Here is a 24,680-nt window from a genome sequence, read left to right as displayed (position 1 = left end):
TTTTTATTCTTTCTCTTTCTTCCTTCAAAAAAAAAAGAAATGTTTGTCGACTGAAGAGCCTCAAGTGGTTGTCTGATACATACATTTTATGTCATGCGTGTCACAGTGGGAAAAAAGATTGGGAAATACGGTTTTAAGTGGCTGTCTTCATTTCCTGTTGTTTATAACAGAATATCTAAAAATGGGTAATTTATAAAGAAACAAAATGTATTTCTTAGAGTTCTGGAAGCTGAGAACTTCAAAGTTGAGGGGCTGCTGGTGGGGACTCTCTCTTGAGTCCTGAGGCAGAAGTGCAGGGCATAGCATGGTGAGGGGCCTGAGGGTGTTAGCTTAGGTCTCTGTTCCTTTTCTTATAAATCCACAAGTCCTACTCCTGTGAAAACCCATTATTCCAGGAATGGACTGATCCACTCATGAGGGCAAAGCCCTCATGCCCCAATCATCACTTAACGACCCCATCTTTCAATACTGCCACATTGGGAAATACGTTTCTACATGAGATTTTTTTTTTTTTTTTTTTTTCTTGGTTGCTTTCTTTTTGAAACAGGATCTCACTTGTCACTCTGGCTGGAGTTCAGTGGCACGATCATGGCTCACTACAACCTTGACCTCTGGGCTCAAGTGATCCTTCTACCTCAGCCTCCTGCATAGCTGAGACCATAGGTATGCACCACCATGCCCAGCTAATTTTCTTCTTCTTATTTATTTATTTATTTTTTATAGGGACGGGGTCTCCCTAAGTTGCCCAGCCTGGTCTTGAACTCCTGGGCTCAAGCAATCCTCCTGTCTCAGCCTCCCAAAGTGCTGGGATTACAGGCATCAGCCATGCCTGGCCAACCTGAGTTTTGAAGAAGGCAAACATTCACATCATAGCAATGATGAAACAAGCCTACTAAATTTCCATGTGATGCTAGCTCAATGAACAAGCTCAAGCTCAACGGGAACATGGCAAGCCCTTAACATTTAGCAAATGTTTGTTACCTAAGAGAAGTGCAGTTATTAGAGATAGAAGTGGAGTTGGGTAAACTCAGGCCAGTAAACCAGAGGAGAAATAAAGAAAGTGAATAATTAAAATGTGGGGTAAGATTGGCTGTGTGCAAACACAGATGAGATCTGTGGGTCCCAGAAGAGACAATACATTAATGAAAAAAGGGAAGGGAAGATGCTGAGGGTCTGCTCTGATGATAACCTTACTACCTTTACAGATTAACAGTGGGTCCTCAGTTCAAGCATGAGTGACATAATTAAAGTAAGTTGTTAGCACAATTCACCAGCATCTGTTTACTTGTTACTATGCTTCCTTATTAGGAGGCGTTCCAATTACAATGACTCAGTTACCTCCTCCACTCAGGGGGACTGTGTAAAACAAACTTTTAAGTTGAAATACTCAAACTATTTGACATTAATCCGAAAAGATGCATTGTTCATCCTTTCAACAGACATCGATTGCCTACCCTGCAAGGTGCTGCCATGGGTTACGGGAGGTACGATGCTGACGGGCAGGTGAGACTCCTACTCTCGTGAAGCTTGCAGCTTAATAAGGGCCAGAGTTGTGCGGCACAGTGTAGGATACAGGGTAGATGACAGAGCCAGGCTGTCTGCAGCAAGAATGGGACCTTGGACATTTTAGAGCAGTGAATTGGTCCTTCAGGACCATGTGCTCAGTTTTTGCTTGAAATGTAACCACAAAACACACTTCCCAAAGCAGGGAGACATGATGCTTTTTTTCCCATTGTATGCACTTTCCCAGTAGCGCAGATAATTTGGCAGGGATTACAATCCATGACATTTGATACTGCTTTGATCCAGACTAGTTAACTCTAGGGGTTGGGGCCCCATATGGGAGGCAAAGTTGCTTAACTATTAAAAAATAAGATGAATGAGGAAAGGTTAAAATATGAGATTATGAAGCTGATTGAAGGAAGTTGCTGGTGATTTAAATAATGGCTTTCAGACTTCCAACATGTATGTGATTGATGTTGGGTTGAGGAGCTTTTTTCTGAATTTGAGACCAAACACAACTGAAGCAGCGAGGTCTGTAAACAACAGGTAGAATTCTCATCATTATTAGTAATGTTACATTGATGCTCTAGTAACAAACATGCAAATAGAACAACGTGCAGTATAAAGGGATGGGAGTAAAAATAAGCCTAGAAGCTGAGATTCAAATTTCAATTTTAGTTTCAAAAATCTTTTTGTTTAGAGATAGGGTCTCATTCTGTTGCCCATGCTGGAGAGCAGTGGTGTGATCTTAGCTCACTGCAGTCTCAGCCTCCTTGGCTCAAGCAGTCCCCTACTGTAGCCTCCTGAGTAGCTGGGACTACAGACACATACCACCATGTTCTGCTAATGTTAAAATTTTTTGTAGAGTCAGTCTTACCATGTTGCCCAGGCAGGTCTTGAACTCCAGGACTCAAGCTATCCTCCAGCCTTGGCCTCCCAAGGTGCTGGGATTACAGGCATCAGCCACTATACCTGGCCTGACTTTTAGTTTTGAAAGTAGTCAGATATTTCCAAGTTTGGATGTCAGGAGAAAGAAAAAAGGTCCCCTGTGGCCACATGCAGAGGACGGGCTGTAGACACAGACTAACACTCTGTTTCCTGCTCTTTATTTGATTTTATTCCTTGAAAAAAACAGATATGAGAATTGCTGATGTGCCGGCCAGCCTGTGCTACCATACGTGGGCTTTGAAAAGATTCTGTATTTTCTGTCTGTGTGATGATATGTGCTGCTGTATAAAGCGAGGAAAACAGAACGTACAGGTAGTTTTCCAAGCCCCACAGCCCATCTTTATTACTGCCAGGTAAAGCACTGTCCCTTAAAAGTTAGATACAACCAATCAAGTGACATTTATTGAGACTCTACTATGTGTCAGACCTGGGCAAGGTTCCTTCTTATGAGGTCGAGCTGGATGACTGCCTGGGATAAAGGATACAGCAAAAACATGGGGGTCCAACAGGAGGTCATGGGGGCCACATGCTCAACCACAGGACCTGATCTAAGCTTGTTCATAGACTTTCTGCATATTTTTCTCACAGAAAATAAGAGAATTTTGCATGTCATTTCTTTTCCATTCTTGTCAGATTCGTTTTTTTATGTGTCCTAATAACCATATATTTCATTTTCCACCCATCCAGACTCCTTGCTCCTCCCCGTTTGGTCTGGGGAGAACTCATAAATGTCATTGGTCACAAATCCACTCTCCACGCTCACCAGAGTCACAAACCCACTTTCTGATGGGTTCACAGCCATGTTGTCATAGTCACAAGACACGGCATCGGGAGTAGCTTCTCCCGAACACACTCGGAATGAAATATTCTTCAGGTCTGGCCGGGTCTCAGCCAAGTCAGCTTCGCTTTGTTTTCTTATGACATTGTAGACCTCTAGGTCCGGGCTATTCTCTTGGTGAGGAGAGGGCCAGATGGTGTGTTGCTTCTTTGTGCTAGGGTCTGGCTGCTCTCGTTTTCTAGGAAGAAAGAAAACAAGGGCTGAGTATTTCAGACCAGGCGATTGAGAATACCCCTGTGCTTCCTGTTCAGACTGGAGGCAGCAGCCCTGGGCAGACACCTGCTGCAGACCTCACCTATGTAACTTACAGGCCAGGGCTTCAAGGTGGGAGGGAACCAACCAGGGAGACGTTATGTTCAAAGTGATTGTGTATCTGTCATTCACTGCTGCTCAAGAGTGGTCAGGGTTATTATCCTGGGGTCCCTCGAGTCCCTGGAGGGTCCAGGGATAGAACTGAATAGGAAAAAAATATCACATTATAAAACAAACAAACAAACAAACAAAAACTCAGCTGGGCACTGTGGCTCATGCCTATAATCCTAACACTTGGGGAGGCTGAGGCAGCTGGATCACTTGAGCACAGGAGTTCGAGACCAGCCTGGGCAACTTGGTAAAACCCCATCCCTACAAAAGATACAAAAATTAAACAGGCATGGTGGTGCACACCTGTAGTCTCAGCTACTTGGGAGGCTGAGGTGGGAGGATAACCTGGCAGGTCAAGGCTGCAGTGAGCCGTGATGGTACCACCGCACTCCAGCCTGAGTGACAGAGTGAGACCCTGCCTCAAAAAAACAAAAACAAAAACAAAAACAAAAAACCAAACAACAAAAAACTCAACTCATCCATAAGTGAAATTTAGCATGTCCTTCCATTATGAATGTAAGCAATAAAACAGAGTAGAATTAATAATATCTTTGACTTGATCACTACTAGAAATTATATTTTCATATCACAGTTATAGATGTCCTGAAATATTTTACCTTTATCTCTATTTCACAATTATAATGATTATACCCAGCACTAAATAAAGACATGTTAATAAAAGAGTACATGCATTACTAATCACTATCCATTTTTGGAAATATTTTTCTAAACTATATAACAGTATGATTGCTCTCTTTGAAACCCAATGTATTGTATTTTATGCTTTTAAAATATTGTTCTGGGCCAGGTGCGGTGGCTCTTGCCTGTAATCTTAGCACTTAGTGGGGCTGAGGTGGGCAGATCACCTGAGGTCAGGCCCACATGGTGAAACCCATCTCTACTAAAAATACAAAATTAGCCAGGCGTGGTGGCATGTGCCTGTAATCCCAGCTACTTGAGAAGCTGAGGCACTAGTATCATTTGAACCAAGGAGGTGGAGGTTGCAGTGGGCAGAGATTGTGCCACTGCACTCCAGGCTGGGTAACGGGGCAATACTCTGTCTCAAAAAAAAAAAAAAAGTACATATATATATATAATAGTAAATAAAATATTGTTCTGGAGGGAGTCCCTAGGCTTCACCAGTCTGCTGCAGGGGTCTGGGCCCAAAAACCCTTGGGATAGACAGGCACCCAAGCTTTAGAGTCACAATTCCCAAATCCTGGTGAAGTGCAGAATAGATGGTCAGGAAGGGAAATCAAGAACCAAATGCAGAGGAAGCAGTTGGAAAATATACTTGTAATTTTTTGAACTAAATTCTACTTTTAGATTCAAAGGAAATAACTAATAAAATAATCCCAATAATAGCTATCATTTTTAAGTGCTTAGCATATGCCTATTCTGCAAGCATTAACTGCCTTAATCCTTACAATAATCCTATATGGAAGTTACAGTTAACTGAAATAGATTTTACTTTGGAATCTTACTAATTCATCTCAAATTGGTCTTTAAAAGGAGTCAAATCTTAAATTGGGCCTTAGTTTTTGAGTTGTAAAATGGGAATACTAGGCATCTTCGCCATATACCATGATGATGGAGAATAAAAAGGTAACTAAGAAGAGCTTTCCGTACCAAAAAAAAAAAAAAAAAAATGTGGCACATGATCCTGACCATATACAGATATTATTGATGCCACCTAATGTAGCTATTTTATAGCACTCTATACTTGTGTACTGAATTAAAAGAAAAGTCAATTAAAAGGAATTTGGCTCTTTCATTTTGAATTAAGTGGTTTAGTTTCAGATGTTTAGCAGAATGCTTTGCAACAGTCATTTTTCATGTGGCTCACTATTCATTTCTTTACTCAGTCCACAAACATTTTCAGAGCAAGGGCATACATTCATGAGAGCATTTTTGCTGGGTGACATGTGGGGTGCACAGGAGGTGAATAATGCAATTTCATCCTTCAAGTAAGTTGTTTTAAAATCTTCCATATGCACACAGTAAAGCATGTAGGATCGCTCTCTTAATCACAACTAAGCACAAATGCCCAGTACTTCTGAATGCCCTGGTTTGTTAGAGAATCTACTCTCAGATCTGCAGTGGTGACACTCTTGGTGCTACCATGGCTTTTAATGAAGTAAACAGGGCAATATCCACATCTCAAAGAGGGCAGAAGATGCAAAGATTTACACAGTGAAAGTTTTACTTGCCTTCTTCTACAGATCCAAACCCAACACACAACTGTGGTGACCACAAGGAGGAGGAGAAGGGGAATGCCGGGGATTAGGATAGAGGCGAGATTCCAGGCAGCTTCTGAAAAGAAGGAAAGCACATGATCAGCACTGGTTGTTTTTTGTTTTGTTTTTCTGTGCTTCAAAACAGGCTTAAAAAAACATAATAATCAAAAACCACTTGTACCCCCAAATCTATTGAAATTAAAAAATAAAAAAACAAAACAAAAAAGCCTAATCAAGAGAGTATTCCAAAGAGCTTGTTCCTAGGTGATTGAGACACATCTAGCCAATTAGCAGAGTCTTCTGATTTCAACAAATGAGAATTTTCTATCCGTCCTATTACCCTAAGTAATAATGAAAATCAGTTTAAATTTGTGGGTCTCTTGCAAATATCAGAAGCATACTTTTGTTAATTAAGCCTCTTTTTTTTTTTTTTTTTTCAGAGAAAAAGGAGTCCCTCTTTTTTTGTCCTCCTTTAGTAAAGCAGGGGCCGTTGAGGCAGTGTTGATGAATATTAATCATGGATATTATGCATCACAGCTTGGGTCTTTCTGCTCTTATTCCTCTACATTTTCTCTCTCAGCCCTCACTCCACCTCACCCCGCCTGACCTCTGAGTGGCTTCCAAGTCTCTGTCTTCATGCAAAATTTTCACCTCCTGTCTGGTCACTCCAGTCATCTTAGGATAGTTCTATTTGCATATTTCATTGATGAAACCTAGCACTTAGTACAGCTTTTGCAAAGTCACACATGCCCTGTCTATTCTATTAGGTAGCTGAGGGAAAGAACAAAGTAGGGAATTAATCCATGGGTAATTTGTGATCAAGGGAGTCTCATTATTCATCTTTCCCAGGAGAGTTTTGTACAGACCTCTACTTTCCTTAAATGTTTTTTTGGCATCTTCTTCCTGTGTTTCTCCTAGAAGTACAAGTGTTGTCAGCTCTGTTGCCTCACCTGGAGAGAGACACATGGACTTGTGAACTTGGAGAAAGGCATCCTAATTCAAGTATGCTTTGAGGTCCTACCATGTTCAAATTGGGATGCAAAAAAGCAGTAGCGATTTGACCAGCACCATCGATAAACATAGACAAGTAAAGGGTTGAATTTGTTGTCCTAGAGGTTTAATTTGTCTTTGTCTTTTTGGTGAGACATTTGCTGTCAAGAATCTAGTACCAAAACAATCAACAGGCAGCTGACATCAAGGTACATAAAATACCAAAGTGTCAAGGGGAAGGGCCCATGACTCACTTCTAGGACATGAATGATCAGTTTGGCTGATTTTTTTTTTTGTCTCATTACATTAAATTATTCCTTTCATATTGTCAATAATGACAAGTAACACCCCAAACAGAAATTGTAATTGTTGCCGAAACGGAATTTGTAACTGATGCTGAAACGGAATTTGTAACTGTTGCTGAAATGGAATTTGTAACTGTTGCTGAAATGGAACTTGTAACTGTTGCTTTTCAGCTGTGAGGGAAACAGACACCACCAGAAAGTGAGATGACTAAATTAGCTGTCAAGGCTGGGTGTGGGTATACCTGTCCAACTGCCTGGTTAATACCAGCAGTTTTTCTGTTGAATAATCTGGTCGAAAGGACATATGGCTTTAAATCTGTGAAGAGGGGCTATTAAACAGCCCCAGTTGACTCAAATCTCAAATGACAGGCTTACCTTCAGGCTCTGTAGAAGGAACTATTGGTTTCTCTGCAGAAGAAAGAAACAAAAACAAAATAATAAGTAATTTTTCAGGGCATCTGAATGAAATCAGCCACATCATGGTCTCCATTTATTTGCTGATTCAGTCCTCCAATAAACTTTATTGGTTGTTATCAGATATCAGGAACTAACTAGGCTAGTAAATCAAAAGAATTACTTTTGTGCAAAGACTAACCTTCCCCAGCTTTATTTCAGTGCATTTTTTATTTTTCAAAAAGTATTTAGAAACCTTTAAATATGATAATTTCCAAATATACAAAAAAGTAGAGACTGGTGTAATATACCCTGTGTACTCAGCTTCAACTCCTATGGATATATAGCTAATCTAATTTCAACAACAGCCTACTCAATTTCTCCCCTTGCACTCCTGGCCTGGATTATTTTAAAACAGTCTAAGATATTTTATCAGTTTATAGTAGGAATGTTTTAGAGGGCAACAAACGCTGATCTCCAAGTAGTGGAAGTGGTTTAGGGGCTCAGCAGATCAGTGGCCAGCACCAAGGCAGAGGCTGGTGATCTAGAGCTCTGAGTTACTGTAAATCAGTATTTCAAAGTGTCTTGAGAATATCAGATTTAACAGACAACTGACATAAAATGGTTTTGCTTTTGACTGGGAGTATGTCCACCTGTTGTATTGGCAATGAGCCTCTTATGCCAGTCAGATGCTGTGGTGTTCCCAGGGACAGGGTCTTTGATGGAAAGACCTTAAAAATCACAATCCTAAGGCCAGGATGTCAAGCCCATTCTGAAGTTTCACTCAGAAAGGACACAAACTTTTAGTCATCTTCCCATAAGTGTTTGTGTGTGTGTATGTATAGGTGATATAAACCCACTTATTTAAAAAAACCCACTTATACAACATATAAGAGAAACTGTTCTAAGTGTTTTTTGTTTGTTTGTTTGTTTTTTATTTTTTTTTGAGATGGAGTCTTACTCTGTTGCCCAGGCTGGAGTGCAGTGGTACAATTTTGGCTCACTGCAACCACTATTTGCCAGGTTCGAGCAATTCTCCTGCCTCAGCCTCCGAAGTAGCTGGAATTACAGGCATGTGCCACAACACCTGGCTAACTTTGCATTTTTTAAAAGTAGAGATGGGGTTTCACCATGTTGGTCAGGCTGGTCTCAAACTCCTAACCTCAAGTGACTCACCTGCCTCAGCTTTCCAAAGTGCTGGGATTACAGGCGTGTGCCACTGTTCCTGGTCTCTTCTAAGTGTTTTACAAAAATGAACTCAATTAATCCAAATGACAGCCTTGTGAGGTGGTCTTATTATTATTCTGCTTTTGTACATGAGGAAACCAAGATTCAGGGAGATTAAATAACTTGTCTAAATCTCACAGCTAATAAGTAGCTGTAAAGGGATTTCAACCAAATAAATTCAAATTCAAATTAAAATAGTAAGGCGACATAACTGTGCTAGGTAGCAGAGATAAAACAGCAAATGAGAAAAAATCTCAGCCCTCTAAGGAGCTTATATTCCACAGGATGGCAATAAAATCTGGAAATACAGGAGAATATTAATGAACATTGATTTTGTAACATTACACTGGCATATGTAATATGATCTATTCAATACACGATCTTTTCATACTGTTGTCCCTCCATACTTCACAGTGCAAAATTAAACACAGCACATCAATGCAGCATTCCCATCAATCCCTGCATGTGCATCTGTGTTGACTCATGATTTGTTTCTGATTTTCGCTGAAGATGCCTGTGCCTTTAGCATACCCCAGAAGTAAGCAAGTGTTCAGATATCGCTAGCATGCCACCTATTCTACATGATTATATTCTCAAATCTAGTTTTATATATTATCATTCACCCAGTTTCTTGCCACTCTGACATAATGGGATGATGTGCCCTCCTGCTGGAACCACAAATGTGAGCTTCCCTAACACACCAAGTGGTTAAACAGGTTAAGTTTCCAGACTTCATGCCAATCATGTAGTGGAGGGGATAGCCTTGTAAATAGGCAGTTAAAGTACTGTGCGTGTGAGGCGCTATGATCCTTATAGGAGGGACATCAAATCTAGCTTTGAGGGGCCGTGGAAGGCTTTCCAAAGGAAGTTGCTTTTTTAATGTCTTATTTTGAAATATTTTCAGATTTATGAAAATTTTCAAGAATAGCACAAAGAATTATCCCATACCCTTCACCTTATCATTTTATCACATTTGATTTACTTAATTATTCTCCCTCTCTCTTCTCTTTCTGTCTGCCTCTCTTTGTGTCACATACACTTGTGTTTATGTGTGTGTGTGCATACATGCACACACACATGCACACACACACACACAAACACATGTATAACTTTGTTCCTGCAAACAAGTTGCCAACATGGTGCCCCTTTACTACTACAGACTTTCATCCATATTTACAAAGGGAGAGGGGCCTTAACATATATAACCGCAGTACAATGATCAAAACCAAGACATCAACATTGATATAATACTATTTTCTAATCTACTGACCTTATTCAGATTCTACTAATTTTCCTGATAATGCCATTTATATAAAATCATCACATCATGGACCAGGATCAAACCCAGGATCACCGGTTGCACTTAGGAGTTGTTAGGAGAGAAGGTGTTGTCTGATTTGAAGCCCAAAGGTGAGAATGAATTGGCTGGGAAAGGGGTGTTTTAAGCACAGGAAACAGCAATTAAGAGCTCTTGGGGGATTCCATTTGGTACAAAGGTGTTGGAAAAGCATGGGGAAGGAGTTAGAGTGGTGAGAATTGAACTGGACAGGTTGGCAAGGGTCTGGTCACACTGATCCTCTTTCGGCATGCTAAAGTGTGTGAACTGTTCTGGGCATGGGCAGCCACATACAGGCAGTGTGTTAGTTTTTCTCCATGTGCCCACCTCCCTCTGTTGGATCCATTCTTTGTCCTTCTCTGTGCCTTGGGAGGTTGAGCTCTATAAACTGTTTCAATGGGCATCCTTGTTCCCTTGTCCTTTGGTCTCTAATTGGACTTAGGCAATGAGAGACAATGGCAGAAGATCAGAGGAAAGGAGGAAAGAGAGGTCTCAGTATTTATTCCCCACGCCGCCATCCCATGTCAGCATGGTTTGATAGTAGCTGCATTTTGTGGTAATGGCTCCTGTTAGGTGGGTCCTCCTTCATGACCCCAAGATTTTCCTGGGTTCTGCTAAAACCATTCCCTCCTTTTACTCCTTTAGGCCTGGGAGAAACAGTTTCCCACTGTAGCTAGTCCCTGGATATTTTACCATCTCTGTTCTTTGCCTACACCTCAGCAAATGTCCTTTTTATTACACTCTCTTCATTAAACCCTTTGTGTGTGCCATCTTTTTCCTGCCGCACTCAGTGTAACTAATACAGGCAATAGCAAAAGTAATGAAGAATATGATTTTTTTAAAGTGCCAAGTCCAAAAATAAAAGGATATTAAAGCAAATTTCAAAATCTCACATTTCAAAAACTGTTAAAGGAAGTGCAAAATTTTAAACCATGGAGCTATTAATAATAGAGTATAATTAACAAAAGTGATGGAAAGCCAGTTTGTGATGAGTGCTTTGCTTTCACCGGTTTATAAGGGTGACTTGCTAAGTCAGCCTAGGTCTTTGCAATCTCCCTGCCTGAGACAATGCTGTATGGTCGGGAGGGCCAGGTCACTGGAGAGAATAATTCATCCGAGAGGATAAAAAGAGAGAAAAACATCTTTTGGCAGCAAAAACTGCCACCAAACCACAGCCCAATTCAAACAATTTTAAAATGACAGGATTACTTAGTCCCAAACTAGATATAACTAACAAGTCACTCTACTCCTATCAAGAAAGAATGAAGAACTGGGGTTAAGCTGTTGGCATCAGGGAGGTGAGGAACTTCAGGAGCAGATTAAGAATCAGTTCAAGTTCAAATATGTCAGTTATAATGGAGAAGTCTCGGAAACCCCAGTATGGTGAAACTACAGGCTTGTAGCCAGTTTAAAACCCGAACAGATCTGAAAGCAAATGTAAGTTGAATTTGCAAGGCATTATATACAGGGTGGTCTGGGAATTTAAATCTGCTCATCAAAGTACCTACTATCTTTGCCCAGTGAAATTTCAGTTGGTATACTTTATCATTTACCTATGTATCCTGCTTCCTTAAAGGCCCAGAAAATAATCTCACAGGGCTGTTAGAAGACTTGTAGGAGCAATGGCTAGCTTATTCTAAGCCCCTACAGCCAACCTCACATGTGGAAAGAGTAATCATTTGTGGTGTCCACTTAGAGGGCTTTTTTATTTCTTGACGTTCTTGTAAGGCTTGCTTTATCCCACATAAATTAGACCTTTTCTTTTTCTCATCCATTCTCTTAACATCTGATAACTTTTCCTTTGCTGGGATTACTCCTCAGTGAGGAATTGTTATTACATTGCCCTTTACAAGAACTCCTAAGGTTTTATGTTGCTGGCATTTGCAATAAGCTTTCTCAGAGACCACATGACAAATTCTTGGTATTAGCAGCTGCTCATGAAATGAGAGAGGTTGAGAATTCAGCCGCATAGCTTGGGAGAGGATGCGTTACCATCAGAATATTTGCAAATGAAATTGTTCTTCATGTTGCATCGGTCATCATTCCACTGGAACATGTAGGGGCCTCCGATACCGGCGGGTGCTGATGGCTGATGGTACATGACCACGCAGACCTCGCTGCCGCAAGACGGCTCATCCACATACCAGTTCCTGTAGGAAAGGGATCAGCAGTGGAGGCAATTGGAGGAGGGTCTCCTAAGACTTCAAAGCCTTTATTTTCCCATCAAGTCCCACTGAGCCATAAACATAAGATTCTGCCTTAGAACATGATACAGAGAGAGGGAGGAATTGAAGTACTGCCAATAAGTAGAACCACAGGCATTCTCATATGGACATCACAATCAATCAGCTGACATTTGCCACAACCTCTTTGCAGGGAGGAACATGTCACTATATATGTCTGCAAAGTAATTATGAGAAAAAGCAGCTAGCAGGGGTAGGCTGGACGATCCTGTTTCTTTCTTGCTTTTTGCTAATTGGGTTTGTTTGTCCTTTTTTTTAGATCTCAGATGCACTAAGAAGAGACATGACTTACCTCATCCAGAGCTTGCCCTGCTCTAATCTCTCCTTGCCTTTCAATAGCCACCAAACTCAGCCTTGGGAAGTAGATAAGAAATTCAAGCACATGAGCAAGACATTCCAAAACATAGAGGCTGTCAAAACAGGTGAAGGGGTGGGGACAAAAGCAAAAGGACCATGTGGTCTTTTTCAGTTTTTAAGCCGTTTCCACTTGGTCAGGCTGATGAGCCCCTCAGCCTCCACCTCCAGATGTCTCGTCTTTGTCTCCCTAGCCCCCCAGATGGGTGCATTAGCAACCTTACACTACTATCCAGTGGCACTTGAAATTAAATGGTGCTGCCACCCACTTGGATGTGTGGGTGCCAGGTTAAAGTCTTGGATCCTATGGAGAGTTTACATCTGTGAGTATTCACCCCATGTGTTGACTCAGGGCTGGGCTTTGTAGTCTGCCTGGTTAGTCACCTGAGCTGTTTTCTTTCTGGGGCTCAGATCTTTCCCTGATGCTCAGAGCAGGCAATGCTGCTCTGCCTAGCTCTTGTCAGAGCCCTCTGCAAGAAAGAGACAGCTAAAAGGCAGTTTTCTCTGTCACACCACAGTAAGACTCTGCTTGAGGCCTTTGTTACTGTCTATAGAAGGAAGATCCTTTGCTGCACCCACTGGATTGAATTTCCTGGAAAATAGCTTGGCTTACAATAAACACTCCTTAAACACCATGCTTGGACAGCTGGGGCCACCTCATTAGTTATCTCCAGTCCAGATTTCAGCCCTGTTGGGCCTCCTACCCTGACTTGCCTTGTTCTCCTCCCCACTGGCCTTATGGCTTTACATTAGTTTGTCTTATAGGTTGAATATTATGTTTGGCATATAATTTCTGTACTTGAGCCAATTTTCAGACCCAGAACTCACTGATAGAGGTGCCAGGTTTCCAGTAAGAAGGACCCTGCAACACCATGGCAGGTGCACATGGTAATAATTTCCCATTTTTCCCCTAAAGGGACCCATGGCTATTTACTCAAGTAACCATACACTGGGGAAGAGGGAATATCCAAATATTACTAGAGCTGTTGGACACAGGGTGCAAGTTGACATTAATACTCAGAACTATAATGTCCTCAAAGCTACCCATTAGAGTGGGAGCATACTGGGGACAGGTATTAAATAGAGATCTGGCCCAGGACCAGCTCATAGTGGCATCCAGCCAGTCATCATTCCCAGGTCCCCAAATGTATGAATTGAATAGACATTTGATAGTTGGTACAGTTCGGCATTGGTTACTTGGCCTATGATGGGCAGGTTAAGCTGCGTCATCTCTTGGTCTACTTACCTGTGGGGCAAGAGCTATCACAGAGGAGAATGTCAAGTGGGGAAGCCTTTGAATCTGCATTCCTCCCCACCCCTGCCATGACAATAAATCAACAACAATATCTTATCCAGGGAAAGACGGCAGGAAGTAGTGTCATCCTTAAAGACCCAGAGAATGCAAGAGTGGTGTTTCCCGTTATGTTTCTAGTTAATTCACTAGTCTCACTCCTGAAAATACCAGGAAGATCCTGAAGGTGATAATAGAGTAGCACAAACTCAACCAAGTGGAAGCCCAATTGCAGCTGCCCGTGCCATATATGGTGTCTTTGCTAGAGCAGGTTAACATGCCCTTGGGTACCTAGTACACAGATCTGGTGAACACATTCATTTCCTTCTGTATCAGAAAGATAATCTGAAACTGTTGGAATGGACCATAGTATATACTATGATCCTGACTAAAGGTTATGTTATTTTTTTCCCATCCTCTGTTATAATATGGTGTAAAGAGATCTGGATTTCCTAGACATCTTGCAGAAAATCATGCTGGCCTACTGTATTGCTGACATCATGCTAATTGGAACAGATGAGTGAGAGTGGTTAGTACATTGGATGTTTTGATAAGACTTACTTATGTACTCCAGAGGATTGGAGATAAATCTTATGAAGATTCAGGAGCCCATTACTTCAATAAAATGTGTGGGTGTCTAGTGATCTAGGGAATACCAGAACATCCCTTTCAAATTAAAGAACAAACTGTTACATCTTGCAGTAATTTGAAGCCTGAAGCATAGCACTTGGTAGGTCTCTTTGGGCTCCAGGGGCAGCATATTTCACAGCTTGGAATACTGCTCTGGCCCATAAATCAGGTGACATGAAAGATGGCCATTTTTGAGTAGGATTCATAGCAGAAAAGAACTCTGAATTGGGTGTAGGCTGTGTGCAAGCAGATTTGCCACTTGGGCCGTATGATGCAGCAGATCCTATTATTAGAGATGTCAGTGGTGGGAAAAATACTGCCACACCGAGTTTGCTACAAGCCTCAATGAGAGAGTAATAATGCAGATGCTTAGGATTTTGAAGCAAGGCCATGCCATCTGTAGCTGAAAATTAGTCACCTTTTGAGAAACAGTTCCTGGCAAATAATGCCATATAGAGTTTGCAACAAGTCTCAACGAGAGAATCACAATGCAGACCCCTAGGAGTCTGAAGCAAGGCCATACCATCTGCAGCTGAAAATTAGTCACCTTTTGAGAAACAATTCCTGGCTGGCTACTAGGCAAGGAGCACCAGAGACCACGTAGCACAATCTGCCCATCATGAGCGAGGTACTGTCAGACACACCTAATTAGAGATTGGGCAAGCCCGGAATCTATCTGGGAGAGGTATATCCAAGACCAAAGAGTACTGTAGGAGCAGGTAAAGCAGACTTCCACGACATCTGCGACTGTTGGACCAGGGCCTCTTCCTTAGCTCACACCTGTGATTGCGTGGAGGAATCCCTTTTGACTAGCTGATACAGGCAGCCTGAGCCTGGTTCAAGGATAGGTCAGCTAAGTATGAGAGTACACAGTGAAATGGAAAGCAGCTGCACTGCAGTCCCACTGAGGTGGCCTTGAAAGCAGTAAGGGAACATCCTCCCAAGTACATCTAGTTAATTACTTTGTAAGGAAAGGGAAACTATTGGAGATTAGAATATATAAAAACTCAGGGGTAAGGTAAACGGCATGCCCAGCTGATCAAGAGTCTACATGGAAATAGACCAGAAGATTGGGGACTAGGAAGTTTTGGATAGAGGGATGTGAATATACAAAGAGAAGTGGACATAAAATATGCAACTCTTTCCATTAGATGTTAAAGACCACCAGGGAATATCTACTGTAGAAGAGGGACTGAACAACCAGGGAGACAAAATAATTCGGCTAGGTAATGCCAGCCTGCCTGTCGTCAGCCACCCCAGTGCTAGTACAATAGATACTAACAGGTAGCGGCAGAGATGAAAGCTATGCATGGGCTCAACAGATTGGCCCTCACTCACTAGGGCTAATCTAGTTATTGCTACTGCTGAATGTTCAACTTCCAGCAACAGAAACCAATGCTAAGTCTCTGACACAGCACCAACACTTGAGGACACCAATGTGGCACTTGGTGGCAAGTTGACTACACTGGACTTCTGAAAGGGGCAATCATTCAAGTGCCCTTTATACAGTCCTCTGTTCCCAAGAATAAGAATACATGGGCCTGGGAGCCAAGGGGTGGAAGCAGGAGCAGCCTCGCTTTAGCATCACTGGCAGTGACTCACTTAGGACATTGTGCTTCTTGTCTCTGCAACACTGGCTTCTGGAAGTTTAGAGGTCTTGGTTCCCACAGGGGAATACTTCTGTCAGAAGATACAAGAATCTTAGTAAATTATGAGTTATCATTGCCACTTGGACACTCTGGGATCCTTGTGTCCAGGGACTAGCAGGCAAAAAGTGATGCCATTGTTCTGGCAAGAGGTAAGTGACCTTAACCATCAGGAGGTGATAGATAACCAAATAGATAACTGAATAGATAATATGTGGACATATTATGGACAAGGAATTATCTATTCAGATACCTCTTGGAATTCACTTGCCCAATTTTGCCGGTCAATGGAAAAGTGCATCAACTCTAGCATGATAAGGGCAAGGTGACTAGGGCCTCAGATTCTTCAGATACGAGGATGTGGATTATGCCACAAGGTCAACCGTTGAGACCAGCAGAGGGCGAGGGAATATGGACTGGCCAGTAGAGTAGGGAGGTCAGTAAGTACCATTTGTGGCCCTGGGACCAGTTGCAGTGATGGCAAGTGTAGTTCATCCTACTAGCCCTCCTTTCTAAAGTTTCTCCCAGGAAGAGAGGCTCACGAGAATCCTGGAGGAGCTACTCCTAGAACTTACATGAAGATGTGCACCTGCGCAGCATAATGGGTGCACTAAGATACATGCTGGTGTGCTGCCTTAAATATAATAGGTAAATATATATATATATATATATATATATATATATATATATATTTAATTTTTAAAATTTTGAGGGGTACATAGTAGCTAATTACTGAAAAATATATTTTAAAATCATCATTCTTTTGATGAGTTTAGACTGTTCCCCATATGATTGTTTACCATTAGATTTTCTATTTTATAAACTGTCTGCTCAGGTCTTTTGTCTCTTTATGTTTTGGGGTCTTAGTATTTTATTGACACATAAACCCTTTATCTTAAAAAGATATTAACTCTTTGTTGGATTTGTTACACACATTCTCCCAGTCTCATGCCTGTCTCTTAATTTTGATATTTTTTAGATGTTTGTCTATGTCACTGCATTTCTTAGGGAGAGAAGAGGGCAATGTCATGCTGCCAGGGTGGGGTATAAGTGAGTCTTGATGCTGTGCGTTTAGCAGGTCCCTACACACTGCAGCCTTTCTGAGGTCCCACTCTTGGCCAATCCACAGAGATACATCTTGGCTCTGATTTCTTGCCCATTATTACAATTCCCTGTGGACTGGAGTCCTACCCCGAGTCATAGCCCCATGGATCTTCAGTCTCTCAATGAGGTTCTGGTCCAAAAGGCCAGATAGCCACTGGCTTCAAGCATTGTATGCTGTTGAAACATGGCTGCTGGGCTGTGCTCACCTGAACAGAGCTCCTTAGACACCAGTTGGGCACAAATCAAGGCTGAGTTCACCACCTGCACTGACTGCTTTGGTCAACAGTTATTCTGCTGCTACTTCCCCTTCAGAGGCCTGCCTGGTTGGTCTTCTATTCCCCACTGATCTGGCACTGTGGATCCAGCCTGCCTCTTTTTTACGTTATGTCAAGTGAGTCAGCCGCTATGGGTTCCACACGCTTACCTAAATTGTGATGTGCTGCCATCAGTCCAAGCATAAAGGTCCTGGCAGGCTGTGCTATTGCTTTGTTTCTCCTCACGCCTCCTGAGCCCAATCCAGAAGTCACCATCAGATGCCATGAGGTTTTCAATGAACTTTTCTATCAGTTTCTGTTCATCTTCAGACTCAATGCTGACTAGCTGGCCTCCATCCCTCCTGCAGGCTTCTTTGGCTTCCTCAAAGTTCAGTCTTCGAGAAGTATCATGGAAGTAAATGACTTTATAACAAGGCCTCTGTGTCCCTCCCCGGCAGACTTGCTGTCCTAGAGAAAAAAGAAGCCAACCTATTTCAGTGTCTCAAAAAGTGTACCGGGGCAAGGATGCATGGAGGCATCTGAAGGAAGGATCCCTGGGTAGGAATTTTGTTTACTCATCAGTGGACTGTTATCATGTCAGTTAGGGTTCTCAGTGCAAATTAATACTCCTTCCAGCATGGAGACGTAGTGATTTAAACTCTGATGTCTTTATTGTGTAGGGACATCATGTTTTGTTTGTTCCATTACAGAATCTTAAAAAGAGGATGTTTTATTTTGACTATCCTTTAGAAGAGAAGTAGATGAAGATTTACGGTTTCACAGAAAGGCATGCAAATAACACTTTTATTACGGAGTCTCAGGGGATAATGTGGCTTAAAGTGGGGTGTCTCTGGTGGTTCTTTAAGGTAAGAGAGGCTTTCTGAAGTCAGGAATGGGCTCCTCCACTCTGGAACCCTCTGCCTGTGCAGCAGAACTGAGAGTGCCCAGCCTCTGGTGTAAGCAGAAGCTAACAGCATCAGATCCAAGGGGTTTTCTGCCACTAACAGTCAGCCCCCTGATCTGAAGACAACAGTTAAGGTTTACTGAACTCTTACTATGTGCCACGAACTATGGTAAGGGCTTAACATTTACTTCCGTACTTTATCTCATGTAACCCCTCATCATAGTCCCCTGATGTACATACTGTTTATGGCTCATTTTACAAATGAGAAAACTGGGGCTCAGAGAAGTTAAGTAATTTGGCCAAGATCACACAGTGATCAGCAGCATCACCGGTGTTAAGCCCAGATCTAATTACAAAACCATGCTAGACCAGTGAACTATAATGCTGGCTCCCCACTGCAGCCCAGGGTCATGTTTTACTGGGAGACGGTGTAATATGTCTTATCAGACTGTCCCCTGACGGGCTGAAGATCATCTCAGACAAACAAATAAGATTTTACTGAGGAGCCAATAACAAATCGCTCACAGTACACACTGCTCTGGCTTGTGTCTGTGTGACTGAAGCCTTGCTGCAACAGAGACATTAGCCTCATCGCTCCTTTTATTCAATCACCATTTATGAGTGTACACTCTGTGCCTGGCACCGTGCAGGGTGCTGGGAATACAGGAGCAAAAGCTACTTCCTAGTCCACAGGAAGACACAGCATATGTTCCTGGATTCAAAAAAGTGAAAACCACATATCAACACGGGGAGTAGTCCCCTGCAATGAGACAGCCAAATTGTGGGCTGTGGGTGTGAAATGCTGCCACAGTGCCAGGGGTAAAAGATTTTGGTTTGGGAACCTCCTCCCAGAATTTCTGGAATGTTCCCATTTTCCCAACTTGTTTTGCAGCTGTGCAGGGAGCCAGAGAGCATTCATTATTCCCAACACTGGCCAGCATACAGGGCAAGAGGCCACAGAGCGACAATGACAACTACGTTGTTAGTGGTAAAGGGGAAAGAGCACATACAGGTTACCCAGAAAGCTCCAGTGAGTCTTCATTTTCTTTCTTCTCTCATCACTTTCATAAAGAAATTCTCAATGAGCAACAAGTTATAAGAGTTCCACATCTCCCTTTTCCTGTCATTCTTTGGCTATTGCTGCTAATAGAGAAACTCTAACTAGACTGGCCCAGCACCACATTAGGACGGCTTAAAAGCCAGACCTGCTTATAACAAGGCCTTCAGAGAGGCTGAGGCGGGGATGCCCATCCCGTCCCCTACTCCGGGGAAGGGGGCTGGGCCAGGCACTCTGGCGATTCCTCAAAGCTGGCTCCAAATTGGGTTGCAGAAGAAAGGCAAATGAGCCCCCAGAAACACCAGCACAACAAGCCGGAATGGAACTTCCTGACAATCCCCACTTTCCACATTGGGTTGTCAAGGGAAACAGAACACCTTAAGCGAGCTTCCTGTATGGTTCAGGCTGGCCACACATCCCAAGTCAGCGGGTGAGTGCCAGAGACAGTCAGAGCTGGAAGGAGGCCCGCGGGACTGTCTGGTTCCCCTGCCTTCAGGAAGTGTCTTTCTATTCTCGTTTGCAGGAAGAGGAAGGGTTGAAGGGCCTTCTGTTCCCCGCGACCATGAACTCAGCCCATGCAGCCCTAACCCAAGCAGCTCAATTCAGTTTCCTACCTCTTTTGCTGCCCCGCGCCCCTCCCCTATCCTGAAACCAACTTTCCATTCTTTAAATTGGGAGGAGGTTCCCTGTCTTTTCTGTCCCATTTGGTCAACCTGTTGGCACCCAGAAAGGGGACCCAAGGAAAGGGCACGGATGTTCTCCCCTCGACTTGCAGAACAACTGAAAGAGCCCAGAGGGCAGAGCACTGTACCTCCTCTGAGGTCCAAATCCGAGGCTGCAGTGACACAACAGGAGGAAGGAAGCAGAGAGTCATTCCCCGGAGTCAGGCGAGTCTCGTCCCACCCTAACTGGAGTTCTTTCCCGATCTCCAAGCGCTCTCATTCCAGGCGCTGGACCCGGCAATCCTCCCCACTAGCAGACACGAGGAGTACCGGACCCAGCATCCCTACCCCGCCGTCTCTGCCGCAGCCTCCCCAAGCCCGAGGTAGGCAGCAGTCAGCTGGCAAGCCTCCCCTGCAGGGATGGTCCCAGGGACTACCTCGATGCATGTAAAGGAGCGGGCCGAAGAGGCACCCACTGAGGCAGGTTTGCCCACTGCCCCACCTCTCCTACATCCTCCAACCTAACCCCGTAACTCTGGGCCGGGAACTGGCTTCGAGCGTTCCAGGACTCGCAGGGAACTGGGCGGCCCCGGGAACTGGCGCGGGTCTCCCACGCCGTGCGACTGCTCCCTGGAAGCTGGAGACTCCGGAGGGCTGCGTCTGGGAGTGGGGCATGGGACGTCTCCCTAGTTCCAAGCGTGGCGGCCCAGAAGAGGGTCAGCAACAACTGGGGTGCAGTGAGTGCATTGGCCGAGGCCGCCCAGGCACCAGCCCCCGCCCCCGCCCCCGCCCCGGCACCTACCCCTGCCCCAGCGCGCGCACTCACCGCTCAGCAGGCGACCTGTCGCGGCCCGCAGCCCCACCAGCAGCACCGCCAGCACCAAGGCCCGCAGCGCCGTTCCCGGCCGCATGGCCCGACTCGGGTGCGCCCTCCGACACCCCGGCGCTACGGCGTTGGAGGGGGCTGGCGGGCGGCGGCGTGCGCGACCACTGCAACCGCGGCAGCAGCATCACCCGAGGACCCACGGACCGCACGAGAGGAGGGGGGAGCGCTCGGAGTCAGTCGGTCGCCCCTCCGCCCCGTGGGACGTCACTGCGGGGAGGGCAGCCCAGCTGGCCGTCCCGCCCCCGACAGCCTCGTCCAGTGAGCTTGGCGCCAGCCCCAGACACTCGGCCAGCCGGAGGGGAGCGAGTCGCAGAGTGGGCCAGCTCCCCGCCCCCCTCCGAGCTTCCCTGGGAGATCACGCGTTTGCCTGAGGCAAAGGAATCCTCCAGTCCGGCTCCTCTGCAATCTGTGGACGAGTACAGTGTGCCTAAAACTAGCGCCACATCTCACCTCCGTTCCCCGGACCTTAGCCAAGTTCACCAGCTGTGCGGGTGCAGGCCGGAGGGCGAGGCGAGGCGTGGATTCCGACCTGGGGCTCAGCAGGCCGCAGTCCCGGCACGAAGGGCGACACCTGAGCAAGGAATGGTCGATTAGAGAGCAAATACTCGCCCAGGCAGTGTGCCCACTGGCCGGGAAAGTTATGGGACACCGCGCGGGTGGCGTCCAAAGAACGCGGCTGAGTTGGAGTCCTCCCGGCGGAACGGAGAGCTTCCACCAGACGCCAAAAGGTGTCCCAGACCCCAGGAAGGAAATGATTCTGGCTTTTGCAGGAAATATGTTGGGAGGTGAGGGTCATAGTTAGGGAGTTCAGCCTTGCCAACCCCCGAGGAAAGAATCAAACTATTATCTCAGGAAAAGCTTTCCCAACCCTCAATGTGTGCTTCCTCTTGTAAACTCCCAAAGTAGGTGTGTTTCACTTTCGTTTCATAAACAAAATGCTTTTAAGTATAGTCAAGTAATAGAGTGAGCCACCTGTCCAAAGATTAAGGTACTAAGTAGCAGAAGTTGGATGTTTCTGCCTTTTCTGCCACACCGTGCTGCTGTGAAGCATAGCAGAAGCCCCATCTGGGCCACGACCTCTGGATTTTGGTTCCAGCTTGCTGCTTCTTACCTACTCTTTCTGCTTTTCAAAACAGCCAAGAAAGCAGTGATGCTTCTAAGGCCTCTAGCCACTGCAGTTCTAGACACACAGCCTGAATACAGGCTGGGGGTGAGAGTGGAGTGGGATGTATTTCATTATCAGCTGACAATGTGCGGGAGCTCTGCTGTGGCAGGTAATAGCGTCTGTGGCAGGCCAGAGTGGCCACAACAGGATGAGGCCTGACCTTTATGGCAAGTTCATTTATAGCCCTTCCCTATGTCTCATAACACGTCAATGTTACATACAACACATACTCTTTTTCGAAATTCTTGGTTATCCAAACAACCACAGAACTGTTATGGTGAAGGACCTGAGTTGGCATTTGAGGTTCTGTTTCAGATCCTGCTTATTTAACGTCTGTGTGGCCTTTAGCAAGTCCTTTTGCCTAAGTTTCACTTAACTGTTGGTAACATTAACAGTTGCCTTAAGAGTTTTGTGTTCGATAAGACAAATATATACGTAAATGTTCAGATAGCTAGGCACTTAATGTTAATTGAAAAGGATTAATTTCTAATATTATAACATCTACTACAACTTTTATTTTATTTTATTTTTTTGAGATGGCATTTCGCTCTTGTTGCAATGGCACGGTCTTGGCTCACCGCAACTTCTGCCTCCTGGGTTCAAGCGATTCTCCTGCCTCAGCCTCCTGAGTAGCTGGGACTACAGGCGTGTGCCACCATGCTCGGCTAATTTTTTGTATTTTTAGTCGAGAGGAGGTTTCGCCATGTTAGCCAGGATGGTCTCGATCTCCTGACCTCGTGATCTGCCTGCCTTGGCCTCCCAAAGTGCTGGGGTTACAGATGTGAACCCCTGTGCCTGGCCATCTGTTTCAAGTTTAAAAAGCTGTTACTTGGGTCCACATAATTAAATCATGTCCCAACTTCTTGCTTTGATACCCTGAACCTTGGTTCAGATGGACTTTGTTAGGGAATACAGTCACTCAAACATGGTAGATTACAATAATGACCCCGATTCTCCACATCTCCCTGTACCTACATCCTTTACAGTATGACTTTGCAGTTTCTCTAAAGAGGCAGAGTATATTTCCCCACCTCTTGTCTTTGTGTTTGACCATGTGACTGACTTGTTTGGCTAACAGAATGACGTAGTTCTGAACCTAGACCAGAAAAGGCTTCATATTTCTTTTGCTTCTCTGCCACTCTCTGGGACAAACATACCTTAAATATCCCACTGGTCCATGTGTATCCCTAAGAGGATGACAAATGGAGCAGAGCTACCTCAGGCAATTGACAAACCTGTAGTAAGAGGCAGAGCTGCTCTAGGTGCTGTAGCTTGAGTCACAGTTGTCTGGCCAAGCCTAGATCAGCCAAACTCCTCTCTGACCTGAAGAGGTGTGAGTAATAACAAATGTTGTTTTCAACCTGTTTGTTAGGCAGCATTGTTGCAGCAATAGCTAACCATTACACTTGGCAGTGTAGGGGAGGTATCACCAGGGGAAGGCTGGTTGCCAAGAAAGTTCACCAAAGTAGAATTTTTCTTGGGGAAATTATCTTGGTCCAGGGTCCAATTCCTAGTTTAACAAGCTCAAACCCAATCTAAGTGACTAGTATATTTACACATTGAGAAATATAATTTTCAGGTAAACTAATGCTTGCATTGGCCTGTGGAACACATACTCTATCTCTGGGCAAAAAAGATTTATCAGCATAAAATCAGAATGAAAGGAATTATTTATATGATTTTAAAACTTAGGATTTGATAGCCTGCTGTGTCCATCTTCACAACAAAGACCTACCTATTAGACAGACAAATATATCAACCAGACAGGTTACCTTTTATTCTTACTGGTGCTGGGATGGGGCTTCCAATTTATAACAAAAATTTTTCCTTTCATAGGCCGGACTTTCCTTTTGTTCCAAACATTTTTCTTCAAATAGTGTTGTGCCAGAACTTTGTCATTGTCCCCTAATATCCATTCTCCACTTCTTTTGGTGACAGAATCCCTGAATTTTAACTAGACACATGACCCCTACCCATTATCTAAAGACTATTTCCAGCCTCCCTCACAGACTGATGTGTCCTTGTGATTAAGTCCTGACCAGTGGGTCACCCAGTCTTCTGCTGGCACAGTGGATGGGGGCTGCATCTTATGGAGTCTGTGTCCAAGAGTTCCAGGTGGAGGCCAAGTAGTGAAGGGAATGGGTGTCCCAAATAGAGCTGCAAACACTGGGTATCCCTCTTACCCTAAATATATGTTGCTCACCCAAGTGTCAGACTCCTGAGATTTCATCATTGGGAACTGATTTCGTTGGATTACCCATTGTTCCTTTTATTCAGCTTTCTTTAAAAATGCAAATATTCGTGGGGTGGATAATAAACATGTTGCTACTTAAACTTTACTATG

The 24,680-nt window shown here is 44.1% G+C and overlaps 1 protein-coding gene across 3 annotated transcripts; it reads right to left on the bottom strand.

Moving 5' to 3' along the window:
* Positions 1-2,597: 2,597 nt before the first annotated feature.
* On the bottom strand, positions 2,598-21,754 carry LAYN (layilin). 3 transcript variants are annotated; one of them, XM_037734606.1, is made up of 8 exons: positions 21,112-21,344; positions 20,435-20,458; positions 17,833-18,130; positions 12,133-12,290; positions 7,560-7,592; positions 6,756-6,839; positions 5,868-5,965; positions 2,598-3,469 (listed from the first exon to the last, which is right to left on the bottom strand). In XM_037734606.1, the coding sequence occupies exons 1-8, from the start codon at positions 21,194-21,196 to the stop codon at positions 3,104-3,106; spliced, it is 1,146 nt and encodes a 381-aa protein (XP_037590534.1). In that variant the 5' UTR covers positions 21,197-21,344; the 3' UTR covers positions 2,598-3,103. The 3 variants fall into 3 exon arrangements, with proteins under 3 accessions (XP_037590534.1, XP_017373198.1, XP_017373196.1); XM_017517709.2 differs by lacking the exons at positions 20,435-20,458; positions 21,112-21,344 and adding an exon at positions 21,622-21,754; XM_017517707.2 differs by lacking the exon at positions 20,435-20,458 and having other exon boundaries at positions 21,112-21,320.
* Positions 21,755-24,680: the final 2,926 nt, after the last annotated feature.

Source organism: Cebus imitator, unplaced genomic scaffold (assembly GCF_001604975.1).
Source record: "Cebus imitator isolate Cc_AM_T3 unplaced genomic scaffold, Cebus_imitator-1.0 Scaffold641, whole genome shotgun sequence".
In the NCBI taxonomy this organism is placed as follows: domain Eukaryota; kingdom Metazoa; phylum Chordata; class Mammalia; order Primates; family Cebidae; genus Cebus; species Cebus imitator.
This window is presented reverse-complemented; position numbering and strand designations above follow the sequence as displayed.